General features: G+C 29.5%; 2 protein-coding genes and 1 long non-coding RNA gene across 4 annotated transcripts; all 3 read left to right on the forward strand.

Annotated features, from left to right (window-relative positions):
- The first annotated feature begins 1,367 nt into the window (after positions 1 to 1,367).
- On the forward strand, positions 1,368 to 4,688 carry LOC114916017 (uncharacterized). The gene is made up of 2 exons (XR_003804327.2): positions 1,368 to 1,710; positions 4,437 to 4,688. It is a non-coding gene; the product is annotated as an uncharacterized LOC114916017 (long non-coding RNA).
- A 4,845-nt stretch (positions 4,689 to 9,533) lies between these two features.
- LOC109800482 (CDPK-related kinase 5) lies at positions 9,534 to 15,672 on the forward strand. Of its 2 annotated transcripts, XM_020361261.3 has the most exons (11): positions 9,535 to 10,361; positions 11,242 to 11,372; positions 11,537 to 11,578; positions 11,719 to 11,827; positions 12,353 to 12,431; positions 12,522 to 12,818; positions 12,892 to 13,001; positions 13,523 to 13,630; positions 13,710 to 13,772; positions 13,870 to 14,037; positions 14,949 to 15,672. In XM_020361261.3, the coding sequence occupies exons 1-11, from the start codon at positions 9,849 to 9,851 to the stop codon at positions 15,084 to 15,086; spliced, it is 1,758 nt and encodes a 585-aa protein (XP_020216850.2). In that variant the 5' UTR covers positions 9,535 to 9,848; the 3' UTR covers positions 15,087 to 15,672. The 2 variants fall into 2 exon arrangements, with proteins under 2 accessions (XP_029127586.1, XP_020216850.2); XM_029271753.2 differs by having other exon boundaries at positions 9,534 to 10,361; positions 12,353 to 12,818.
- Positions 15,673 to 17,528: 1,856 nt separating this feature from the next.
- LOC109799956 (SAP domain-containing protein) lies at positions 17,529 to 20,773 on the forward strand. Its single transcript, XM_083066584.1, is given in 10 exon segments — positions 17,529 to 17,967; positions 18,047 to 18,164; positions 18,908 to 18,969; positions 19,059 to 19,110; positions 19,199 to 19,304; positions 19,720 to 19,818; positions 19,912 to 20,032; positions 20,127 to 20,496; positions 20,498 to 20,607; positions 20,707 to 20,773. Coding segments are annotated over 10 exon segments (1,293 nt in total). The 5' UTR covers positions 17,529 to 17,750; the 3' UTR covers positions 20,745 to 20,773.
- Positions 20,774 to 22,334: the final 1,561 nt, after the last annotated feature.

Below are 22,334 nucleotides of genomic sequence, written 5' to 3' on the forward strand. Positions count from 1 at the left end.
TCGAAGTGTTGTGCGATTTGAGGTGGGATGATATATATATATATATATAATTTATCTTTGAAAATTTTAATTTTTTTATTTAGTTATCAATTTTTATATATTAAATACGTATAATTATCTGTACTAAGAAGTCTTTAGCTATTTTTTTAACAGAACTTTTTTAGTTAGTTTTTTTCAACAGGAGTATTTTTTTGTTTTTTTGGAATTTTTAGTAACCTCTTATGATTTTAATTTATTAAAGAAAAACTATTATTTTCAATTTATATATTATTTTAAAATAAATTATAATAATAACCTTTTTGTATAAATTAAAATAATTTAATTGAACAATACTATTTTTAAGAATTATTTTTCAACAAGAACATTTTTAACGGCTTTTTCTTTAAAGATAATATTTTAAAGAAATTTTCTTATCTTTTTATCTCTTTTAATTTATTATTCTCATTTTTATTTCTAAATTAGTATTTAGTATGTGCATTTCACATGCTAAATTTTTAATATTTATAATTAGAATATTTAATAAGTTATATATAAAATAAATATTATATTCAAATATATAAATTATATTTAAATTTGTATAAATAAATAATTTTAAAAAATATTAATTAAATTTTAAATTTATGATAAATAATTTATATTATGATATAAATTTATTTTTAATTATTGATAATTTGGTTTAAAAATATTAAATTTAATTTAAAAAATGATAAATAAAAATTAAATATGATAAAAAAAATATTAAAAAAATCTTTAAAAAATTTTGGTTGAAGAAAAATAACTAAAATTGTTCTCCCTGAAGAGAAATCCCTAAAAACGTTTTCACCGTAAGATAGTTGTTCATGTTTAATATATAAGAGAATTTGAATATATAAAATATATTTTAGATTTCTATAAATAGATATTTTTAAACATATAGGTTATATTTTAAATTGATGATAAATAATTTATGTTGTGATTCAAAAATACTTTTAATTAATAATAATTTATTTTAAAATTATTAAAATTTAATTTATAAATAAATATGATAAATAAAAATTAATTTAAATAAGGAGTTAAAAAAATTCCTAAAACTCATCATATTAAAAAAAATTTAAAAATACTCTCATTAAATAAAATTCTTAAAAACATTTTAATAAATAATTGTTTATATTTAATTTATTTAATTTAAAGACATGTACCTATTACAAAAATGTTGTCAATAATTTGGGCTTACTTGTGTCGTATGCTTTTCTGTTGAACAACACATTATTTCATTGTTGAACAATTATAATAAATAACCTAATTTGTTATTTATGCTTTGTTTGAAAAAAAGATAATGATGAGAGAATAAAAGATAATAATAGAGTTATCAAAATGGACTTAAGTCCATAAACCAACTCAACTCAGATTCAATTTTATCTCCTCCAGTTAAACATCAATCCTAACCCACTTTGTTACTTGACTTTACAAAGTTACCCACTTATGCTTCAACCCTAACCTTAACTCATTTTTAGGTCATCATTATTCTCATTCATCATCTTTTCCTTTCTTCTCCCACAAGCCATTACATGCCTGGCATGGTGACACTAGGACCCTCCTAAATCTTAACCTCTCCTCCCTTCTCTCCATGAGCCACCATAACTTCCCAAGCCACCAAGCCTCAACGAGCTGCCACATGGAATTTCCAAGCCACCACAACTCCTTGACCCTCAGCCGCCAAGCCTCTGCGAGGTTTGTGTTTTCAACTAGCTAATCAGAGATAATTTTTGTTCTAGTTTGTGTTTTGATTTTTCTAATTAGAGATGCTCTGTGTTCTGATTGATATTGGTTTCATAAATTTTTATTTATGATTAGGGATGGTTTGTATTTTGAATTATGAATGAAATGCGTTCTGAATTAGGGATGGTTTGTGTTCTAATTTTTAATTTGTAATATGTTTGCATGATAAATTTCTTTGTTGATGATTTTTTTTTTGTTTGTCGATGCTTCCAATATACATAATGGAATTTGAAACACTCATGAGCAATTTGTCAAGGTTGGGTTCAGTACATAAATTCCTCCTATTATTGAAGAAGATATTGAGGTACAGGATAATAAGGATGAGAGAGCAAGTAAAAATCCTTAGACTACAACATCTAGAGTTTGGGATTAATAAAATTGGTATAAAGGATGATAATTAGAAAAATTCATGCAAATATTATAGACAAATCTATGTTTACAGTCATGTATAAGTAAACGCTTCATCCATGTTATGTCATTTAATAAAACATGATCTATTACGATAGAAGAAGAAAAAATGTGAAGGTGAAAAATAGAATGATTTAAATATATTTTTAGTCTTTATAAAATAAATTTATTTTGATTTTGGTTTTTGAATTTTTTTTTCTTTGTTTTCATCCCGATTTATCTATATAAAATTTGATTTAATCTATCTTATTGTTTGAAAAAAAAAATACTTGGATCTAATTGTTATCAATAATCGATTGTTTCCTTTCTATCAAGGTATTTTAGTTTTAACTCGTACTTGCATGGGTTATTTTTTCAATTTACTTTCAACGGAGATTTTCTTTTCTATTCGATCTTCTTTTATGACTTTTAAAAATAAGCAGTTTCTTTAATTTTTTTTAAGAAGCAAACTCAGTTTACTTCTAATTTTCTAAAACAAAACATTTTTTTAGAGGCCCAAAACGAATAACTAATTACTAAAAATCCATTGGGCGGGTAAGCCCATTCAATCTTTTATTTTAGAATGAGATATTCACACTCAGGCAGGGCCACTCCAAAACTTGGTTCCAATTTGGATGTCATGGGAATCACCGGCCAACCAATCATTTGAAGAGAATTACTTTTTGCACTTATCTTTTTATATCCCGCACCTATCATACATACGATGAGCGTAAGATATAAAAAAAAATGGTTAGAGGAAGCAAAGTCTCTCATCAAAGGGGGAGCTAATTTTTTTTTTTTTTTTGCTCTTAAATCCTTGATCTCATTTAAAAACAAAAGGCTTTATTGAATCGTTGCATGGTTCATCGTCCAAATTTCACAATTTTGTACATCTTGTGATCTAACTTCTAAATTTATATATTTTATTATCTAATTTTTAATATTTTGCATATTTTATTAATTAACCACTTAAGATCATTAATTAAATTAATGACATGACATACAAATATTAATGTGACCTAATTTGTGACGTCAATGATTATATACAACATTGATGATAAGTATTATGGTTGTGGTTAGTGGATAATGTAACACATTCAATTAATGAGTGATAAAATATACAACATTTTAAAAGTTAGATTAAAAAATGTACAACTTCAAAAGTTAGATAACTAAAATTGATAAAATTGTAAAACATTAAAATCAGAATATGTAATTAAGCTAAAAAAAATCATACTCATGTATAATATAATTTGATTAGCGTTTGATCTTAAGCTTTTTTATAATATTGAAAAGGGGTTTGTAGTTTATTATGTAGATTGAAATTGTGTGGTAGCTCTAAACTAATTAAGTCCATATTTTAGATATTTTTTGACCCGATAGAATCAAACTCACAAGTCACTTGTTTTTGAATTTCTGACGCTTATTTACCACACGAAGGAATTGGAATTGGAATTGATCGGAAGAATACTGACTAAGAATCAATTTTCATTTCACTTTTTATCTTCTCTTTTCCAGTTCAAATACACATTTCTTTAGGGTAGGATGGAAGGAAAATGACTGTGACAAAGACACGTAGATAGAAAATGGTGCGAAAATATTTAATTTTTGTTTCTTTTGTTGTTTGTTGGGGACAAAGAGGGTAAGCATGCGCATCAATAGTGGGGCTCTCTCATACGAAATTCTGAGGTAGGTACTCATCAATGTGTGAACCACCATGTCTTAAGCTTCTTCATGCATCTTCAGCCTTTCTCACTCTCCCATCATCACTTTCCGTTGAGCTTCCCTCTTTGACTTCTATTCAATATTTCTTTGTCTTTTAATTTGGATTCTTAGTACCATGATTACCGCAACTTCTTTTTAAATTGAATTTAACTTTAATACTGGTTCATGTTAATGCCATCCTTTGACAATAAATGTACTATTTCAGTTTATTTTATTTATATAATTCAATATGCATTATCTACCAAAATTCACGGATTGGTGCGTACGTGAATGTGGAAATCAGAAGAAGTACTCATTTGTTGCAACTTTCTTTCAAGGATAAGGACGAAAGTGATTTTTGAACAATGTCGTCAATTGGTGACAAGGAAAAACTAGCTATGTATCAAAAAATGTTGCATTAAGGAATGAGTTTTGGTCCGTTATGTTTATGTGCATCTTAAGTCATATCACATCGCGATAAATGGTCTTCATTTTCTCTTGGCACTTTATTTCATCCAATTTGAATTCTATCTAGATACTATTTTTTTTTTTTAATTTGTGGACTCTACTTATTTCCAAAACACCAGCATATACATGGAGTGCTCATAATTACCTCAGGATTTGGCGCCAAATGCCATGGGCATAGAGTCATCATCAACTTCCAGCATCATCAATGTAAATCACAAGTCAAAACTAGAAATCAAGTGTAGCAAATAACATAATCATAATGGGCACGATTTTAGCAATAATTATCATAGTTTGTGTGTGTGTGTGATCTAAATATATGTAACGATGGTGTTTCAAATACTCTAATTATATGCGTACATATATTTTCTTAACTAGGTTGATTTCATGTCCCAACATTGCTGAAGTGCTCATCGGAAGGTAACTTGTCGCTATTAAATTGGTAAGTAATTAATAATAATTAGACAATTGACAAGAGTTTCTATTGTATGTTACTTGATCCTTAATCAACCTCTTAATTATGGTAATATCGATTAACCTCTTGTAATCACTGGGTGCCAACGGAATAACAATTTAGAAAAAAAAAATAATAATAATTTCTAGCATATCATCAAGTGGTGAAACATTAATTACACACGCACGGGTCGGATATGTGGGCTATGTTACTTTTGTGCTTTTAATTTAAAGTAAAATGAAATTGCAGACGAACATTTTACGTGGGGAGCTGAATTATGTGGATGGCGTAGTGAGTGGGCAGCAAGAAGAACATGATGAATCTGTATTCAGTCTTCATATGAAGTTCCAATTCAAACACAAAGGGAACATAACACAACATAATAATAATAATAATAATCATCATAATAATATACTAAACCTCAATAAAAAAAAATTATTCATCAAAATTACAATATTAACCCTAGAATTTGAATGTATGATCATGTATATACTATCCAATCTTTTATTACTAAGTCAACATTAGCAGGTTAAACTTTAATAGAAGTTCTTTATATATTTTCAAATAATAAAATTATCTTTAGATTTTTATATAATAAAAATAATATTAGAAATTAACCACTCGTGTAATTACACAAATTCTCAATTTTTTAACTACTTTCACTACTTAAATTTAAATTTTATTTTATTATTAAAATTTTAAATAAAATATAAAAGAATATCAATTTCACTAGTGTGTAATATTTATATGATACTCTTTTTAATAATCACTTTAATTCCTGTTTTATATGGATCATTTTACCCCTTTTTTTAATTTCATAACAAATTTAAAGATTTTAAATAATTTTTTCTCTGTCGAGGTATTTTAATCTTAAATCGTTTACTCTTTATCACTAGCTATCCACTTTTTTTTTTTTTTTTTTTTATAGAATAAGTAATTATTCACTTTATAATTTATTTATTTTTATTTTAAAAAATTATATCCTCTGGTTTGTAATAAAAATACTTATATCTTGAAACTTTTGAAAGCGGCCTGCGGGAGTGAATGGATTATTCTGTTTGGCATTTATACCAAAAGGGTTATTCATTCCAAAGAATCTCAGATCCAAACGACAAGAAAGGTACGCATTTCATTGAAGATGTTAAGTTACATCGTCAATGAAAACACTTTTATATTATAATAATTGTTATTTGTTTGAGTTGTTTCTAGTATCTACCTAAAATTTAGTAAGTTTATTCATGTGACATTTACACTACTTGATATAAAATTTTTCTTTTTCTCTGAAATAACCTTAAATAGTGAAAGTTAATATAGTTGATAAAAATCTTAATAATAATCTACAAGTAGGCAGGCTTAATCTCACTATTAACAATTTCTAAGGATTTTTATAAATATTTTAATCAAATAAAGAAAAGTAAAGTTCTTACGGGACTATATATGTGTCAAAGAAAATATTAAAATAATAAAAACATTAAATAATTAATGATGAAATTACTTAACATAAATGAGCGAAAAATAAAGATTCAATGAAAATGCATACAAAAGGGTGAAGACAATATTATTTTGCATAAAAAGTAGTGGTCCTGTCACTAGTAATCCCACCATTTGACATCCAAGTCCTATTGGTTAGAAAGCTTCCAAATCCGTGTCTTTTTGCTCCCCTTTATCCGGTGAGGTAAAAATAATTTTATGTAAAAAAATGTTGTATTATTTTTCATATTTTTTATTCATTAAAATTTATTGAGTCTTGTACTTTATTTAATCGATAAAAATATTAAGATAACTACATTAGTATGTTATTAGCACTCAGCATTATAGTTTACAACACCAATGCTAAACAGTATGAAAATTTGACAAACAATGTGTTACTATTTGATTGATTGTATAGTAAGTTTATTTTACACGAATTCGTACAAATTATGTTCAGCAGAAAACTAGTGTTTTTATTTTTATTTAAGTCGTGGTTTCATACCTCAAATAATTTAGTTATGATTATGTCAAATGTATTATTTATTTATGAAACTAAATTTATATTTTCTAAATCAAAGTTTGCAATGCACAAATACCAAATCATCATTAACTCTGTATACTAGTATTTTAATTGAGATTGAGATTCTTACATAGATAAAATTTGCTTATATCAATAGCTTATAGAATTAGAATTAGTCCATTAAATTATAGAATTGACCTTAAACCGATAGAAAAGAATTAGCTTATGGTAGGTTAGAAGGAAAAAAAAAATGCTTAATTTGATGTTCTATATTTTATCTCAAAATAATGGAAATTAATATAATTTTTTTTGTCAGATGTAAACGTGTTATCATTAACCATATTTTTAAAACCTATACTTAAATGTGTTGATATATCTAATTTATATTTTTGTGGATACTTTAAATGTTAAAAACTTAAAAAATATGTTTTTATTTTTATTTTTTATAATACTATAAAGGTATGATGTTGTTTTTTATTATATTTTTAATTATTACAATTATTTTATTAATATCAATTCAATCATAATTAAATAATTAAAGAAGTAATATATTAATTAGTTTAATAACTAGTTTATTTTTTAATCAACAAAAAAGATTTAAGTGATGATAATGATTATTAAATTTAATTTTTCATTCATCTACTCCAAGTTCTATTACAACTCCAACAGTTATTAATTCAATATCTAGTTTAGTTTTGAAAACATTAATTTATCTCATAATAAATTAAAAACTTATCCTAGAAAATAAAAAAATTTGATAAAAAAATACGTGAAGTTCATTTTGACTTGATTGAATGTTAAGAACTAATTATTCAAGGTGATGTCTATTATTAAGGGAATATCTTTTGATACCAACCACATTACAATATGTTGGTAATTTAATCACTTCTAAAATATTTTTTTCTTACATTATCAACTAATTATAATGACTTTGAATTTGATCCTTAAAGAAGTTATTATGAAAATTCAATGTATTATCATACATTATAATTCATGATTAAACGACAGTATAAAAAAAAATCTGTATATTGTTAGTATATTTTAATTAAGTTCAGATATATGTTATTAACAATAAATATATCTTAATTGTGCTATTATATTTTTTTAGTCAATAAAAAAATTACAATAATAACAACAAATATCAAACTTAGATTCTAATGCATCTATTTTAATAGTAAAAAACTTAAAATACAATTACATAATACTAATATATTTATAGACAACACATCAATTGTGACATAATTACTGATGAGACGTTAATAAAATATATTATATAGTTAATGAAAGGTTAACAATTAAAAAAAAAATACAATTATAATATTCAAAAAAATTCAACTGTAATGCATAAAGGCCAAAATCACCTGGTTAATAAAAGTGAGAGGGAAAAAAAAACACAGTTCCTATAACTATTACTAGGGTTAATGAGAAGTGTTATCCTTTTATAATTTTATATTATATTTTTTATATATACCACATATATTCTCCACTATGTATATCCAAATTGACTATGATTGTTTGATGTAACTTTTTCTTTTTATAATTTCATATTCCAACATTAGATTAAATATTTTTTAATCATTTAAATTTAAGATAAATTTAATTTTATAGTTTTTAAAAAATCAGATAACTTTTAAGAAATTTTTGATAATTTACCTGTCACACAAAATTTACCTATTATTATATTTGTTAAGTGGGTGCTAAGATGTCATGCCCCTTACCAAGTTACCATGGAAAACAAATTTAAAGTGAATAGATCAATTGAATTTTAATATATGGTTGATTTTTTTAATTTTCTCTTTATCTTTCCCTTTTTCCAATGTATCATACTTCTATAACTCTTTCTAGTTGGAAACAGCTCCTTAACCACCATGCATTGTCATTGGGAAGTGATTTCCATTGGCTTTATTTATATATATATATTTAATTTTTTTTTCTCTTCTTCCGTTTTCCTTCTCTCCAACTACCATGCTTCATCATCGAGAGTATTTTTTACCATCTTTTCTTTCTTTCTTCTCCTTTTTTTTCTCTCCCTTTTTTCTTCTCCAGGCCTACAAATTTCACACACCTACGCAGCAAATCCAGGATAACAAACTCCACACTCTCAACATCCCAGCAACATAATCAATCCAACACTCATACAACAAACCAAATAAAAAAAATCAAACAACAACTTGTGAACCTCTCAAAGTCTAAAATCACTAACTCATTGAAAGAAACCAAATCTACAAATTGAAACGTCAAAGGCACCTACGACGCATTACCTACACGAAGTCACTCATGTTTGTTACTTAAAGCCTCAAAGCGTCGTGTCGTTAGTTAATAACGTTGATGACATGTTTAAAGTTTGTGTAGGTTTTGATGGAAAGAAAAGAAAAGCAAAAGATGATATGAAGAAGGAAATATATCAAAAATGAAAAAAAAAAAAAAAAATTACAACCATATCAAAATTAAAAATATCTTGTTATCTTAACGTTTTATTTCATAGTGAAAAATGTGTCTTACTTTTCCATCATAATATTTACCTATTTATCATTCAAAACTCACTAAAACATCACATTAATGTTAACTAATATTAAACAATCAATTTATATTATTGGTAATCATATATATATATATATATTAATGAGAATTTAAAAAATAATTTTAAATTTGAACTAGAAATAATTCAACCCACAAATTTATCTCGAGAATTTACTTTCCACATTCCAATGAAAATCCATGGAATCATTGATCACAAACTGTACATTAATGAAGAGTATTGCCTTAACTTGATCATAATTCATGAATGACCAAAAAAAACCGAAACTTTGGGCATTTCAGTTTTTGTACTTAACTCTCTTTCTTTCACATTCTTCTCTCTCACACTCCAGTCCCCACCATTGTTAAACACACTCTCCACGATCAACGAACCCAACCAACCTTAACTCTCGCAAACTCCACGTTTCCAATTTCACTCTTTAAGATCTCCCGAGAAAGAAAGAGCTTCTCAATTCAACCTCATCCTTACCATTATTACATGCAATGCTTTGACCTCGAACCACCACAGCGGGTGTCTTCGTCGCGGGGAGCAACAACAAGAACAATAACCGAATGGGTCTCTGCACTTCGAAACCCACTCTTTCCTCTACCCAATCCGCTTCTCACTCCCCCGCGCCGCCTCAAAACGACGCCGTCACGCTCACTCGCAGTTCCGAACCTCACGCGAGTTCCGCCAACAATGGCCAAAACCCTAACGAGCCGGAGAACGGCAAGAGATCTCCGTTTTTCCCGTTCTACAGTCCGAGTCCGGGGCGCTACGTGTTCCCGCTCTCGCCGCGGCGGTTTTTCAAGCGGCCGTTTCCGCCGCCGTCGCCGGCGAAGCACATAAGGGCGGCGCTGGCTCGGCGGCACGGTTCAGTGAAGCCCAACGAGGCTCCCATACCGGAGGCAGAGGCGGTCTCCGGGCTCGACAAGAACTTCGGATTCTCCAAGCATTTTGGAAGTAAGTATGATGTCGGAGACGAGGTTGGGAGAGGGCATTTTGGGTACACTTGTGTTGCCAAGGTGAAGAAAGGAGAGATGAAAGGCCAACAAGTGGCCGTTAAAGTCATTCCAAAAGCCAAGGTTTAAATTGAAACCAACTTTCACTTGCAATGCATAATTAGTTTTTGTTATGCCTAATGATGATTTTCGCTGTTAGTTTTTTTTAAAATTGTTGTTGAATTGTCGCTCACGATAAAGGTTTTAAAATGTGGTTTTGTGATATTACGGAAAATTGCAGACAAATACAGCCACAATTTTCTCGATGTTTGAACTGTGAGTGAGTGGCAGGGTGGGTGATTTCATTTGGTTTGTTAGTTATTGATTGGACGCATTGTGCTTTCCAATTGTGCTGCTGGTCATGATTTCTCCTTTGCCATAGTTGGGGAAATTCTGTCTGGAAACTTGGAAGGTGATGTATTGGTTTAAAAATGACCAGATGAAATTATTCAATTGATAGTGTTGGGATGTAAGGGAAGAATTCCTCTTGAATGGATTCCATAGCTTATACTAGTATGGATCTGTTGTTTTGTTTCAATTGTAGTTGGGTAAAGTTCTTGATATTCTTGTCTTATTATTAGTATCTTCCTTTAAGCTGCTTTGTTACACACACAGTTCCTTTTATTGGATCTTTAATGGGAATGGATCTATGCATTAAACAAGTGGGTCCCTATTAAAACTTGTGAAAATTTATGAAGAGAGAAGTAGACTAAAATTCATTACGAAAATCTTACACATGATATGAGGATCCATTTCCAATCTTTCACAGAATTCGCGATTTATTGCTGTCTATACCTTTTACTGGTAATTTATTGATTTAAATGCATCCAGCCTGTTTGAATTATATGATAAATTATTTTTGGTGAGAATAAAGCAAAGACACATGATTCATGCATAACATATGTATTTACTCATTAAATGTAGTGTACATAATGTTTTATATTAATTTGTGCAATAATTGTAGATGACTACTGCAATTGCTATTGAGGATGTGAGAAGGGAAGTAAAAATATTGAGAGCTTTGACTGGACACAAGAATCTAGTACAATTCTATGATGCGTATGAAGACCATGATAATGTCTATATAGTAATGGAGTAAGCTTTAATTACGTTGCTTTTTAAGCTCATATTTTGTGGCAATTTGATTTATAATATCAAGATAAGTTATCCTTTTTTTATATATATTTTTTTAATTAACCAAGGACAAGTGTTATGAGTTTCATAAATAACAGTTTTTCTTAAACTCATGCATCTTCTAGGTTGTGTGAAGGAGGAGAGCTGTTGGACAGAATATTATCAAGGTATTTATTTATTTTTAAAATATACATTGTCTGAATGTTTAAAATTTGGATGCCACTGATGGAAATTGGGGATAAATGGAAATAATTGAAAGAGGCAAAATTGTGTTTGATGACTGTAAGATATTTCTTTGCTTTTTCAGAGGTGGGAAGTACACAGAGGAAGATGCAAAAGCTGTCCTGAGACAAATACTGAACGTTGTTTCTTTTTGCCATCTGCAGGGTGTTGTGCATCGTGATCTTAAACCTGAGGTGAAATATATTTGCATTATTTTGAGATTTCTTCTTGCCTCCCTCCACCCCCTTTTCTGTTTCATAATATTGAACTCAGCTGGTTAGCTCAAGTACTCAGAGTGAGATGTACGTAGTATTTTTGCATTAAAGAAAGATCTTTTCCTTTTATGTTTGAAATTTTGTTTATCTTTTGGGGGAAACGGGAGAAAAAAGATGACAGGAGTTCTGGAAAAGATTTTGTTGTCTATAAATGTAGTATCGCACTCTTTTATGATGTATTTAGCAATAGTATGTATCATTAAGATTTCAACCAATGCAAAAGGAGGAAACGTGGTTTTTGATGTGCCATTCCCAGCTTTTCAGAGGAACTTTTGAGTAGGAACATCCTCTTCCTTTTACTCAACATAAGTTTGTGTTCAACTGTTCATAATCTAATACAAACATGCTATAAGATGGCTGTGAATTTGTTTCGTTTGGCTTATAAGGCCTGTCTTCTAATTCTTATTAAGCACAACTTTTGAAGATGGCTAATTTTTGGATCAGAACTTCTTGTTCACATCCAAGGACGAAAACTCAAAGCTAAAGGCCATCGACTTTGGGTTGTCAGATTTTGTTAAACCAGGTATATTTTTTTATTCCATTTACATAACTTGTGTGCTATTTATTATCTTGGAGTTGCTTTATTTTTTTGACTTTTCATTGTCCTTTACAGATGAAAGACTTAATGATATTGTTGGCAGTGCATACTATGTGGCTCCTGAAGTTCTACATAGAGCTTACAGTACAGAGGCTGATGTCTGGAGTATTGGAGTGATTGCATATATTTTATTATGTGGCAGTCGTCCGTTCTGGGCCCGGACTGAGTCTGGTATCTTTCGTGCTGTATTGAAAGCTGATCCATGTTTTGATGAACCTCCTTGGCCTTCTCTATCAGATGAGGCAAGGAATTTTGTTGAGCGATTACTAAATAAAGATCCACGGAAAAGAATGTCTGCAGCACAGGCATTAAGTGAGTTTTCTCAGCAATGATTGCTGGCTCCTGTGCTTTTATTTCTATTGGTACTTACAATTGAGCACTGCAGGTCATCCATGGATTAAAAGCAAGGATGTAAAAGTACCTCTGGATATTCTAACATTCAAGCTCTTGAAGGCATACATGCGTTCCTCATCTCTACGAAAAGCAGCTTTAAGGGTATGTGTTTTTATGTAAATTTTTGTCTGCTTTTAAAAACCTGATACTCGTTGGAAAGGAGTTTTTTGTTGAACTGTGTTCTATTATCCTTTGATATCATCTCTATCGATTTTCACTACAAAAACTATGCTCTCCAATGGTCTCATATTCACCTAGTAATTGGTATACTTATCTAAGAATTTATTTTTAATATGTTTCCAGCTAAGCAAGTTGATTGTTGCCCAAATCATCTCAGTAGCAACCCTGTTGATTATTTCATAGTGTTTCTAACTATGCAGATTGCAGACTCAGGTTTTTTTCATAGATGAAATGTGTTTTGGAACATTGATATTGATGACATGGCAAACAGGTCTACATGTACATTGTTTCCTTTTCAAAATGTTTGGTTGGTGGGACTGGAGTCTAGAGCATTGGTTCTTTCTGTTATTTTGATTGTTCCTGCTGCCTTTTTTTGTTGTTGATCACACTATATGTGTTTCTCAATAACTTGTTGGAATGTTTTTTCACGGGCATTGAGACAGGCTATGTCTAAGACATTAACCGTTGATGATCTAATTTATTTGAGGGAGCAGTTTTCACTTTTAGAGCCAAGCAAAAATGGCACCATTAGCTTGGAAAATATCAAAGCGGTTGGTTTTGTTTCAATTTCTTTTTATTTAAGATATTAAGAGGAAGGTTTTTGTCATCTCACATATTTGAACTGGCTAGGTCTTGATGGTAAATGCAACAGATGCTATGAAGGAGTCACGCATACCTGACTTTCTGGCATCAGTAAGTGCTATAATTTAACTGTAGAATGCCTCTATAAATCATTCAAATTCCATTTTGTACCCATAGTGGTTATTGATACAAATAATTTGGGTGGCAGCTTAATGCGTTACAATATCGAAGGATGGATTTTGATGAGTTCTGTGCAGCTGCACTTAGTGTTCACCAGCTTGAAGCACTTGACCAGTGGGAGCAACATGCACGTTGTGCCTATGAACTTTTTGAAAAGGATGGAAACAAGGCCATAGTCATCGACGAACTAGCTTCGGTATGTTTTATTTGACTATGATGAATTGATGATAGTTTATGCATACATGCCTCTGTAAATCTTTACGATGATAATATTACCATGCTGATTAGTATATAAATGAAGATATCTACCTATTTAAAACTTTCATGGTATTGCATTGTGATATTATTATATGGTTAAAATATTTTTTTGTTCCTATAGTTTCACTTATTTTACTTTTTAGTCTTTATTGTTTAAAATAGATCTTTTTAATCCCTATATTTTCAATCTCTTTTAGTCCATATACTAGCAATTTTTTAATCCTTTTAGTTCTTATGTTAATTATTATTTTTTGTAATGTTTGTTTTGTGTTGACAATATAGTAGAGGCCTTCAATTGTGAAAATAAAAAAATGTTTCAATAATGGACATGATAAGTAAGGGTATAAAAAGCACAAAACGTCGAGAAACTTAATTTATAATAACTTTAGGAAAATAAATTTGACATGAGGCACACAAAGTTAAATTAATACCTCTATTATATTAACACAAATGAAATAATGTTATAAAAAAAATTAACAAGGAGAAAAATGATTAAAAAAATTTAAGTATAGAGACTAAAAAGATCTATCTTAAATTATAAGAACTAAAAGGATTAAAAAATATAAGTGTAGAAATTATAAATGTTTATTTTAAACTATAAAGACTAAAAGATAAAATAAATGAAATTATAGGGAATAAACAAATATTTTAATCTTGATATATCATAAATTTCAATATTGGTGTAGGAATACTGCATGAAACTAGTTTTAGTTGATCTAATGTTAATGTTTGCCTTTTTTTAATCAGTGTATGTGATCATTTGTTTAATTTGGATTTAGTTTAAACAAGAATCACTTTTCATAGTTACGTAAATACATTTCTCATTAATTGTTTTAACTAAATAACCAGGAGCTTGGGCTTGGTCCATCTGTCCCAGTTCATGCAGTTCTCCACGATTGGATTCGGCACACTGATGGAAAATTAAGTTTTCTTGGATTTGTCAAACTGTTGCATGGCCCATCTAGAAGTCTTGCAAAAGCTCAATAGAGACTTCAGAAGCCCAATAGAATATCCAAGAGAGTCGACTAAACTATATGTTGATCTATCTATCTGGCTTAAAAATTGCTAATGGAATTATCACACCCATATCATCAAGTGATTTCTTTCACATTGTGGCTCAGCATATACACCTTTAGAATGATCTCGTTCTTTTACCACGTGAAGCAGGAGGCAAACCTGCTACAGGCGTTTGTATTTTCCACTGTAAAGCTGTAATGTAGTAGAAAGGTACACTCGATACTGTAACATGTTAGAAGATTCATAATTGAGGTGTATCATTCTTGTGATCTTGTCCACAAGAAAATTCTTTGCCTTATATCCAGAGCTGAAGGAAAAAGGGTGTTGGGGCTCTTTTGTTGGGCTTTCAGCATTATGGTAGCTTTTGGGAATTTGTAATTTAATTTTCATTGGAATCAATTCTCATCATTTAAAGGTTGTTAAAACCGGATGATGCTAAACCCCATCCCCTAATTCTAGACAATCCTATAATCCCCATATTTTCTGTTGACTGTAACAATATTAATTGTAGATAGATGTTTCTCAGTGTGTGGTATTTTACTTGGGCCTTTTCTCATCCCCTCTTTTTACTAATACACCTCTCTATGCTTTCAATAGCTTCCATCAACCTCTTTTATCACGCTTCGAATTCTACTCTCTCCTTGTGCTATCTTTTTTCCCTTTTCTTTCTCGCTCTTCCCTTCTCCCTTTGTGAGCTAGGTGGTTGCACGTGAAATGGCCCATCTCGTCATCTCCTTCCTCATCTCTCTCCCGCTTGATTTTCTCTTGCTTACTCTCCTCTTCATCTCTCTCGCTCACTCTCTCTTTCTCTCCCTCCCCTTGCTCTTATTCACACTACAATGGGTGGGGGTTTTGGTTTGCATCTTTTTTTTTGGATTAAGGTATGGTGACACGTGGAAAATAGATTAATAACAGTAAAAAATTACAAGTGATGAAGAAGTGAAAGTTCATAATTTAATTTTAAATTTTCAACAAAGTAGCTTAGGTCATGATTTAAAAAAAATTAGAGATAAGGAGAGAAAAGAGAAAATTAAAGATAGCTCTTATTTATGATTTTATGTTAATACTTTTGGAAGTTCACATTGAGAAAGAAAAAAAAGAGTAAATAACATGTCACACTTTCCTCCTTACATCTAAATTACCAATATATTTTCATAAAATTATTGATAATTTTTTTAATTAGTGAAAAAATTGATTATTGATTAATTATTTATAATTAATTTATTTTCTCTAATAATTTTTTAATAATTTAATTATGTAATTTTTTTATATTATACATACTAAATATTATATTTTTTGGTACCTCTCCAACAATGGAATCTTGGATGGTTGGCCCATCAACCTATGTTCAAGACCGTCACTGTTGACACAATAATGAAGATTATAGTAATGACAATAATAACAATGATAATAATAATATTGATGATTATGAAATTAGTTGTAGTGACAATGACATTAGTTGCGATGGAAATGACAATAATGATGATAGTGACAACTAAATGGTAACATCAATAGTTAATGTTATTGACAAAAATATCGGTAATTGTAGTAATGACGGCATTGATGACTTGGTGACAGTTAGGGAGAGACAAGAGAAAAAAATGCTTATTGAATAATAAATAAATATGATTTTTTGTCTCATGATTTATTTAATAACAAAAAGTTGAGATTTTACCTTGTATTTCACTCTTAATTTGCGATGTTCATTACCTTTTTAACAAACCAAATATCAAACAATTATATTTTGTGGTACACAATACTATGTATTTAACAAATCAAATGAATCGTATATTAATAAGTGATGTCTATATTTTTTAATCCATAAAATCAATGTTATTTATTTACTTTGAAATAAATAATAAAAGATCAATAGTTATATCAAATTTTTGAAGAATAAAAATAAAGAAAATGTTTTATATAGATTAAGCCCAAAATTTACTTATGGTACAAAAAAAATTATAATTTTAAATCTTGGAAAAAAAATATAAAGAAAATATTTTCCAAAAATCAAAATTGAACTTAACATTTAATTTTGGTGAACAAAAATTAACATTGTTAAGAGGTTGTTTGGCAGAGATTATAATCTTCCATTTCAATTGTTATTTTTTTAGAAAAAAAAGTTTGCAAAAAAAACTATACTTGAGACAACTTAAATTTGTAAACTACTTTTTTCTCTTAAAAAATAAGTTATTTTTATAAAGTTGAAAATTTAAATTTATAATCATTTCTTAAAAACTTTTTTCCTTTTAAGCTAATTTTTTTATTATATTTAAACAAAATTAAAAATCTTAAAATCCCATTTCAACCAATTTATTCAAACAAAATTTTATTTTGATAATAATAGATTTTCACAGTTTTGTCAAACACAACCCAAGTCTTCAAATTTAAAAAGAAAAAATAAATGTTCTTTGAGATGGTTGGAAATTCGGCCCAAACGTGTTTTAAGATGGATCGAACGGAGAACCCCACTTGCCGTTAGCGCGCAAGTGCGGAATTAATCCAAAAACACGCAGGTGCCGAAGGAAGTGAAAACGATCGCGTTCCCCGCATTTCGCTTCTTTCATTTCAATTTCAATTTTCAAACATTTCTCTTGTTCTCGGTCGTGTCTGTGAACACAATTACAGTTACAAAAAATGGTTCAGACGAGAGGAAAGAACGCACTGATAGTTCTCTCTTCTGAAGAATCCGAAGAAGAAGAAGAAGAAGAAGAAGATTATGATTGCGAAGACAGCGATTTTGAAGATAGCGATTGCGAAGACAGCGGTTGCGATGAAGCTTCCGAATCCGATGACAGTGGCGGTGACCTCGATGATTCCTCCCTCTCAGACAAAGTCGTCGCCCTCCTTCGAGGTTTTATTTTTCCTATGAAGTTAATAATAGTGTGTTGATCAGTACCGTTGAATTCATTGTTTTCTGTTTGATTTGCCAGAAGGAAATGACATTGAATCTTTGAAACTAAATGAATGCAAAGCGTATCTACGGAAACACGGCTTGAGGATCGCAGGAAGTAGAGATGTTTGTGTCGCCAGGATAAATGAGCATTGGAGGTAAGGTTTTTTTTTTTTTTTTTTAATATTCTAGAAGCCTATTGACTATTGAGTTAGAACTTAGAAGCATACTTCAACGCATGGAATTTTTGTATGAAGCTGCAAGCCTAATCATCATTTGTAGAAGTCTTCGGTTTTACACTGTTCTTGAAAAGAAAATTTAATTTAGTTGTTCTTGTTGAAGATCCTACATCACCTAGTAATCACCTAGTAATCACCTAGTAATATAGTATAATAGTGTATATTGTATATAGGTGAAGAATAATCATTATCTTATAAATCAGTTTTGTAAAGTTGAGTTAAGTTTTAATTTACTTTCTTAAAATGATATCATAATTTATCTCAACGATTATTGATTGTTTTATTAAGTCATTCTTATTAGATTATTATCAGATCACTCACAAGTGTTTAGTCTAGCAAATATTTGGAAATTCCATGTTGAATAGTGAGGCGACCATAATGATATAAATAAGTAGGAAGTAATTCTAATTTTAAAAGTTAATTTTGTAAGGTTGAGTTAAGTTCAAACCCTCGTTTTAAGTTTCTTTTCTTGTCAACCAGGTTTGCTTCAATTTACATCAACAAGAGAAATTATAATTGTATGTGCTATAGTAATTTATAAGAAAAATTTATGTCATATCCATTAAAGAGAAATGACTGATTCTTTCTAGAATAACTCTTGTTAGCTTTGATTTTAGGCTGTTGTATTTACCTCTTAGAAAGTGTCTTTTTTGATATCTTAGGTTAAAACATGGAAGGGGGTACAACCTGTACCCGAGATCGTCCTTTGTCATTAATTGTACTGGTAAATTGTTCTGATCTATTATCTTTCATCTGCTTTACTCTTATCATTGTTTCGACAAAAACTAGTTTGTTTTTGCTCTCTTTCCTCAGGTGATGTCTGCATGGGAGATGTTGTTCTCTTCAGACAGAAGGTTTATGAAAAGTAATTTGTTTGCTCTCGTCATTTTTAATAAACGATTTCTTTCTAGTCCGGAATTCTTCCTTTACCAGTCAGTTATATATTTCATCAGGTTTGATAAAGTCACTCGGCGTGGAAAACTTCTAGGAAACAGAACTGTTGCTGGGAGGGTTGTGAAGGAAAGCTACGGTGCAGCTAAACAACAGCACACCTTCACTGTGAGTCTAAAGTTGCAATAAGTTCGATACACAAAAAAAAAAAAAATCACCTTGGTCTTTTATTTGGACACAGTACTGGCTGTTATATGCTCTTGTAAATCGAGAAGTGCAATTATCTTGGTTAGTGAAGTCGAGTTCTGGTTTCTCTCTCAAATTTGTATTGAGAAATTCAATCTGCTATTGTGTTTAGTATTGGTACAATCGTTTTCTATGTCAATAACTAAATTATTGCACTTGAAAATAGAAAAACAAAGAATCATAAAACAAAAATAACATACTTGGTTTCCTAAATGCATGTTATGCCAAAGAAATTTCTTAGCTAGAGTTTGCAGATTAATGTTCTTAGCCAAAGAAATCAGAAAATAAAGAACTCTTTACAAGTTAATAGAACTCAAGTTTTTCATGTGTCTTGCAGGTAGAGGTGTTGTGGAGTAGCGGAGTTAGGAAATTGCCTCCACTTTCTCCTTTGCTTGTAAAGGGCCGGAATCTCTATAAACAGAAAACTTACAGACAGGTATCAATCAGCATGTGCAAGCATTTATCTCAGTTTTCTCTTACTTCCTCTGGATGTTAAAGTTTGTTACTTTTATTGTTATTCATGCTCTAGAGATGGAAAAATGAAGCTGATAGAATTGAAGTTCTTTGTGAGAAGCACAAGCGTGGTGCAGCAGCAAGATCTAGGAGAGCATTGAGGCAAAAGAATAAAAGTTATGCAAACGAATCTAAAGGTAATTTTGAACTTTAGCACATGGGGTTGTTGCGCTATCCTTTACAGTTTTTCACATTATTGGTAACTTGTCACTCATCTCTTACAATTATTAGGTTCTAAACGGAAGCATGAAATCCATAATAAAAAAGGATCAAAAATAGAAAGACTTCGTGTAGTAGATAAGGTTAGGCACCAAGATGGCTTCAACAGAGCAAACAACTTTCAACCTCGAGAGGCCACTTCATCAACTCAAACAATACAGAAGGAGAATGCATCTTCAAGAGACTCCAGATATACAAGGGGAAGGCATGAGTCTGCTGAATTTGACCGATATCAAGTTCCAGTTTATCCATTATATGATAGTTATCCACAAAGTACATATCAATATCAAGTAAATTCTCAAATAAGGAATGAGCCAAGCGAATTCTTTTATCACAACAGAGGCCTGGTTCCAAATATAACAGGTTTTCCACCTTTCAGGCCTCGTTGGTGAATTCACATCTAGATCACGGCATCTGGTATCCGACCATAGTCGTCATGCCCATACAAACCTATACGACTTTGAAATGAAGAATTATGGATGGAGAAAGTACGGTAAGTGATGTGATTTAAATTTTTTTTTTTTAAGACGACAGGTTTTGGTTTCGCCTTTTAACAGTGGCATGTTTTGGGCTCCCCGTATCGCTTTTCCAGTTTGTTACCACATATGGTTCGCAATGGATGGAATGTGATTGTGAGCATATTTTTCTTCTTTCTAAAACGTGGTCTGGGTTGGGATGTAAATACGTCGTAGTTGCCGAACTGATACAATCATATCAAATTAGATACTACCAAACATACAATTTTTTGTTTTTAAAAAATTTAATTATTTTTGTATTATTAACGATATTTTCTCTAAATATTCTTTAATATATAGCCTTTCAGTTATATTATTTTTTAATATTTATAGCAAGAATAATTTATGAAAAATTTTATGGGAATATCAAAATTTAATGTAAAGTATGTGTAAAATTATTTATTTTTACTTATAATAGAAAACAAAGGGAGTACTTGCCATATTGATGTGAATGTTTGTATCTTTTAATTTTTAAGTTTTTGGATTTTTTATCCATATAATTTAAATGTCAATCTACAAAACTCGATCTAGTTGACAAATAGTTAGGTTTTTAAGAATGTTGGGTTTGAATTTTGAGACAATATTGATTTAAGTATGGATAGTTCAATCATGATTGAATATGTAGTAATTAAATAATATTTTTTAAAAAACTTAATACAATGTATTAAATAATGTATTCAAATTAAACAAAAACAAAATAAAATAAAATTAAAAAATATTATATTTTATTTTTTAATTATCGATAGAAATAGGACATGAAAAACATATTTTATTCTTTGTACTACACATATTTTAATAATGTATAAGGATATAAAAATAATAAGAAAAATGTTATGTACTATCAGTGTAAAGTAGTTTTACATAATCATCCAATCACACAAATCACCATTGTGTTTGTTGACTTTTAAAATAATTATTTTAGAAGTTACAACAATTATGATTTTTTATTAGTTGACAATGTTGTGGTGTAAAAAAATTTATATTGACAATACATGACTATTAAACACAAAAATAGTATATGTTAAAATGTAGAGCAATATATTTTATTTTATTTTTTAAAAATTACACACGACCTATTTTCTCAATGTTGGCAACCACACCCTTAGGGAATAGGGATATATGGTTTAATGTGTTTTTTTTTTCATTGTGAATGTATGTGTAATATTTAAGTTAAGCAATTCGACTAAACCTCAAAATGATTAATATAATTTACTTTGAAATAAATGAAAATATAAGATTTAAGTTGAAAAAAGATAACTTAATAATCAAATCAATTATAATTCTTTAGTTAGGATTTAAGAAGATAACTAATTAATTGAACCAAATTGCAAGATTGTCGAACCAATCCAATCTAAATGAACATTACTAACTTCCAGTATAAGAGGCTTTTACGATTATTGAATGTGAAAAAAGGTTAAGAGTGTTTTGAATTGATGTGCAATTGAGAAAGAAAAATAAATAGAAATATGGAAGTATTATTAACCAAGCACTTTTATGTCTATCTCAGTATCTACCAAAGGTGATCAATCAACTGTAATACTTTCGTAACTTGATTTCATTGAATGTTTATCATCCCTGAGATCAAAACTTTAGCCTGATTTTATATCATTGGATTTAATTGGGATTTAATGCAATGGTTAATTTTTCGATTTTAGTATGTATTGACATTTTCTCCTTAATTAGTGCTGCATAGCATTTATACCAT

The sequence above is a fragment of the Cajanus cajan genome, chromosome 11 (genome assembly GCF_000230855.2).
Source record: "Cajanus cajan strain Asha chromosome 11, NIPB_CcT2T_4, whole genome shotgun sequence".
NCBI lineage: Eukaryota > Viridiplantae > Streptophyta > Magnoliopsida > Fabales > Fabaceae > Cajanus > Cajanus cajan.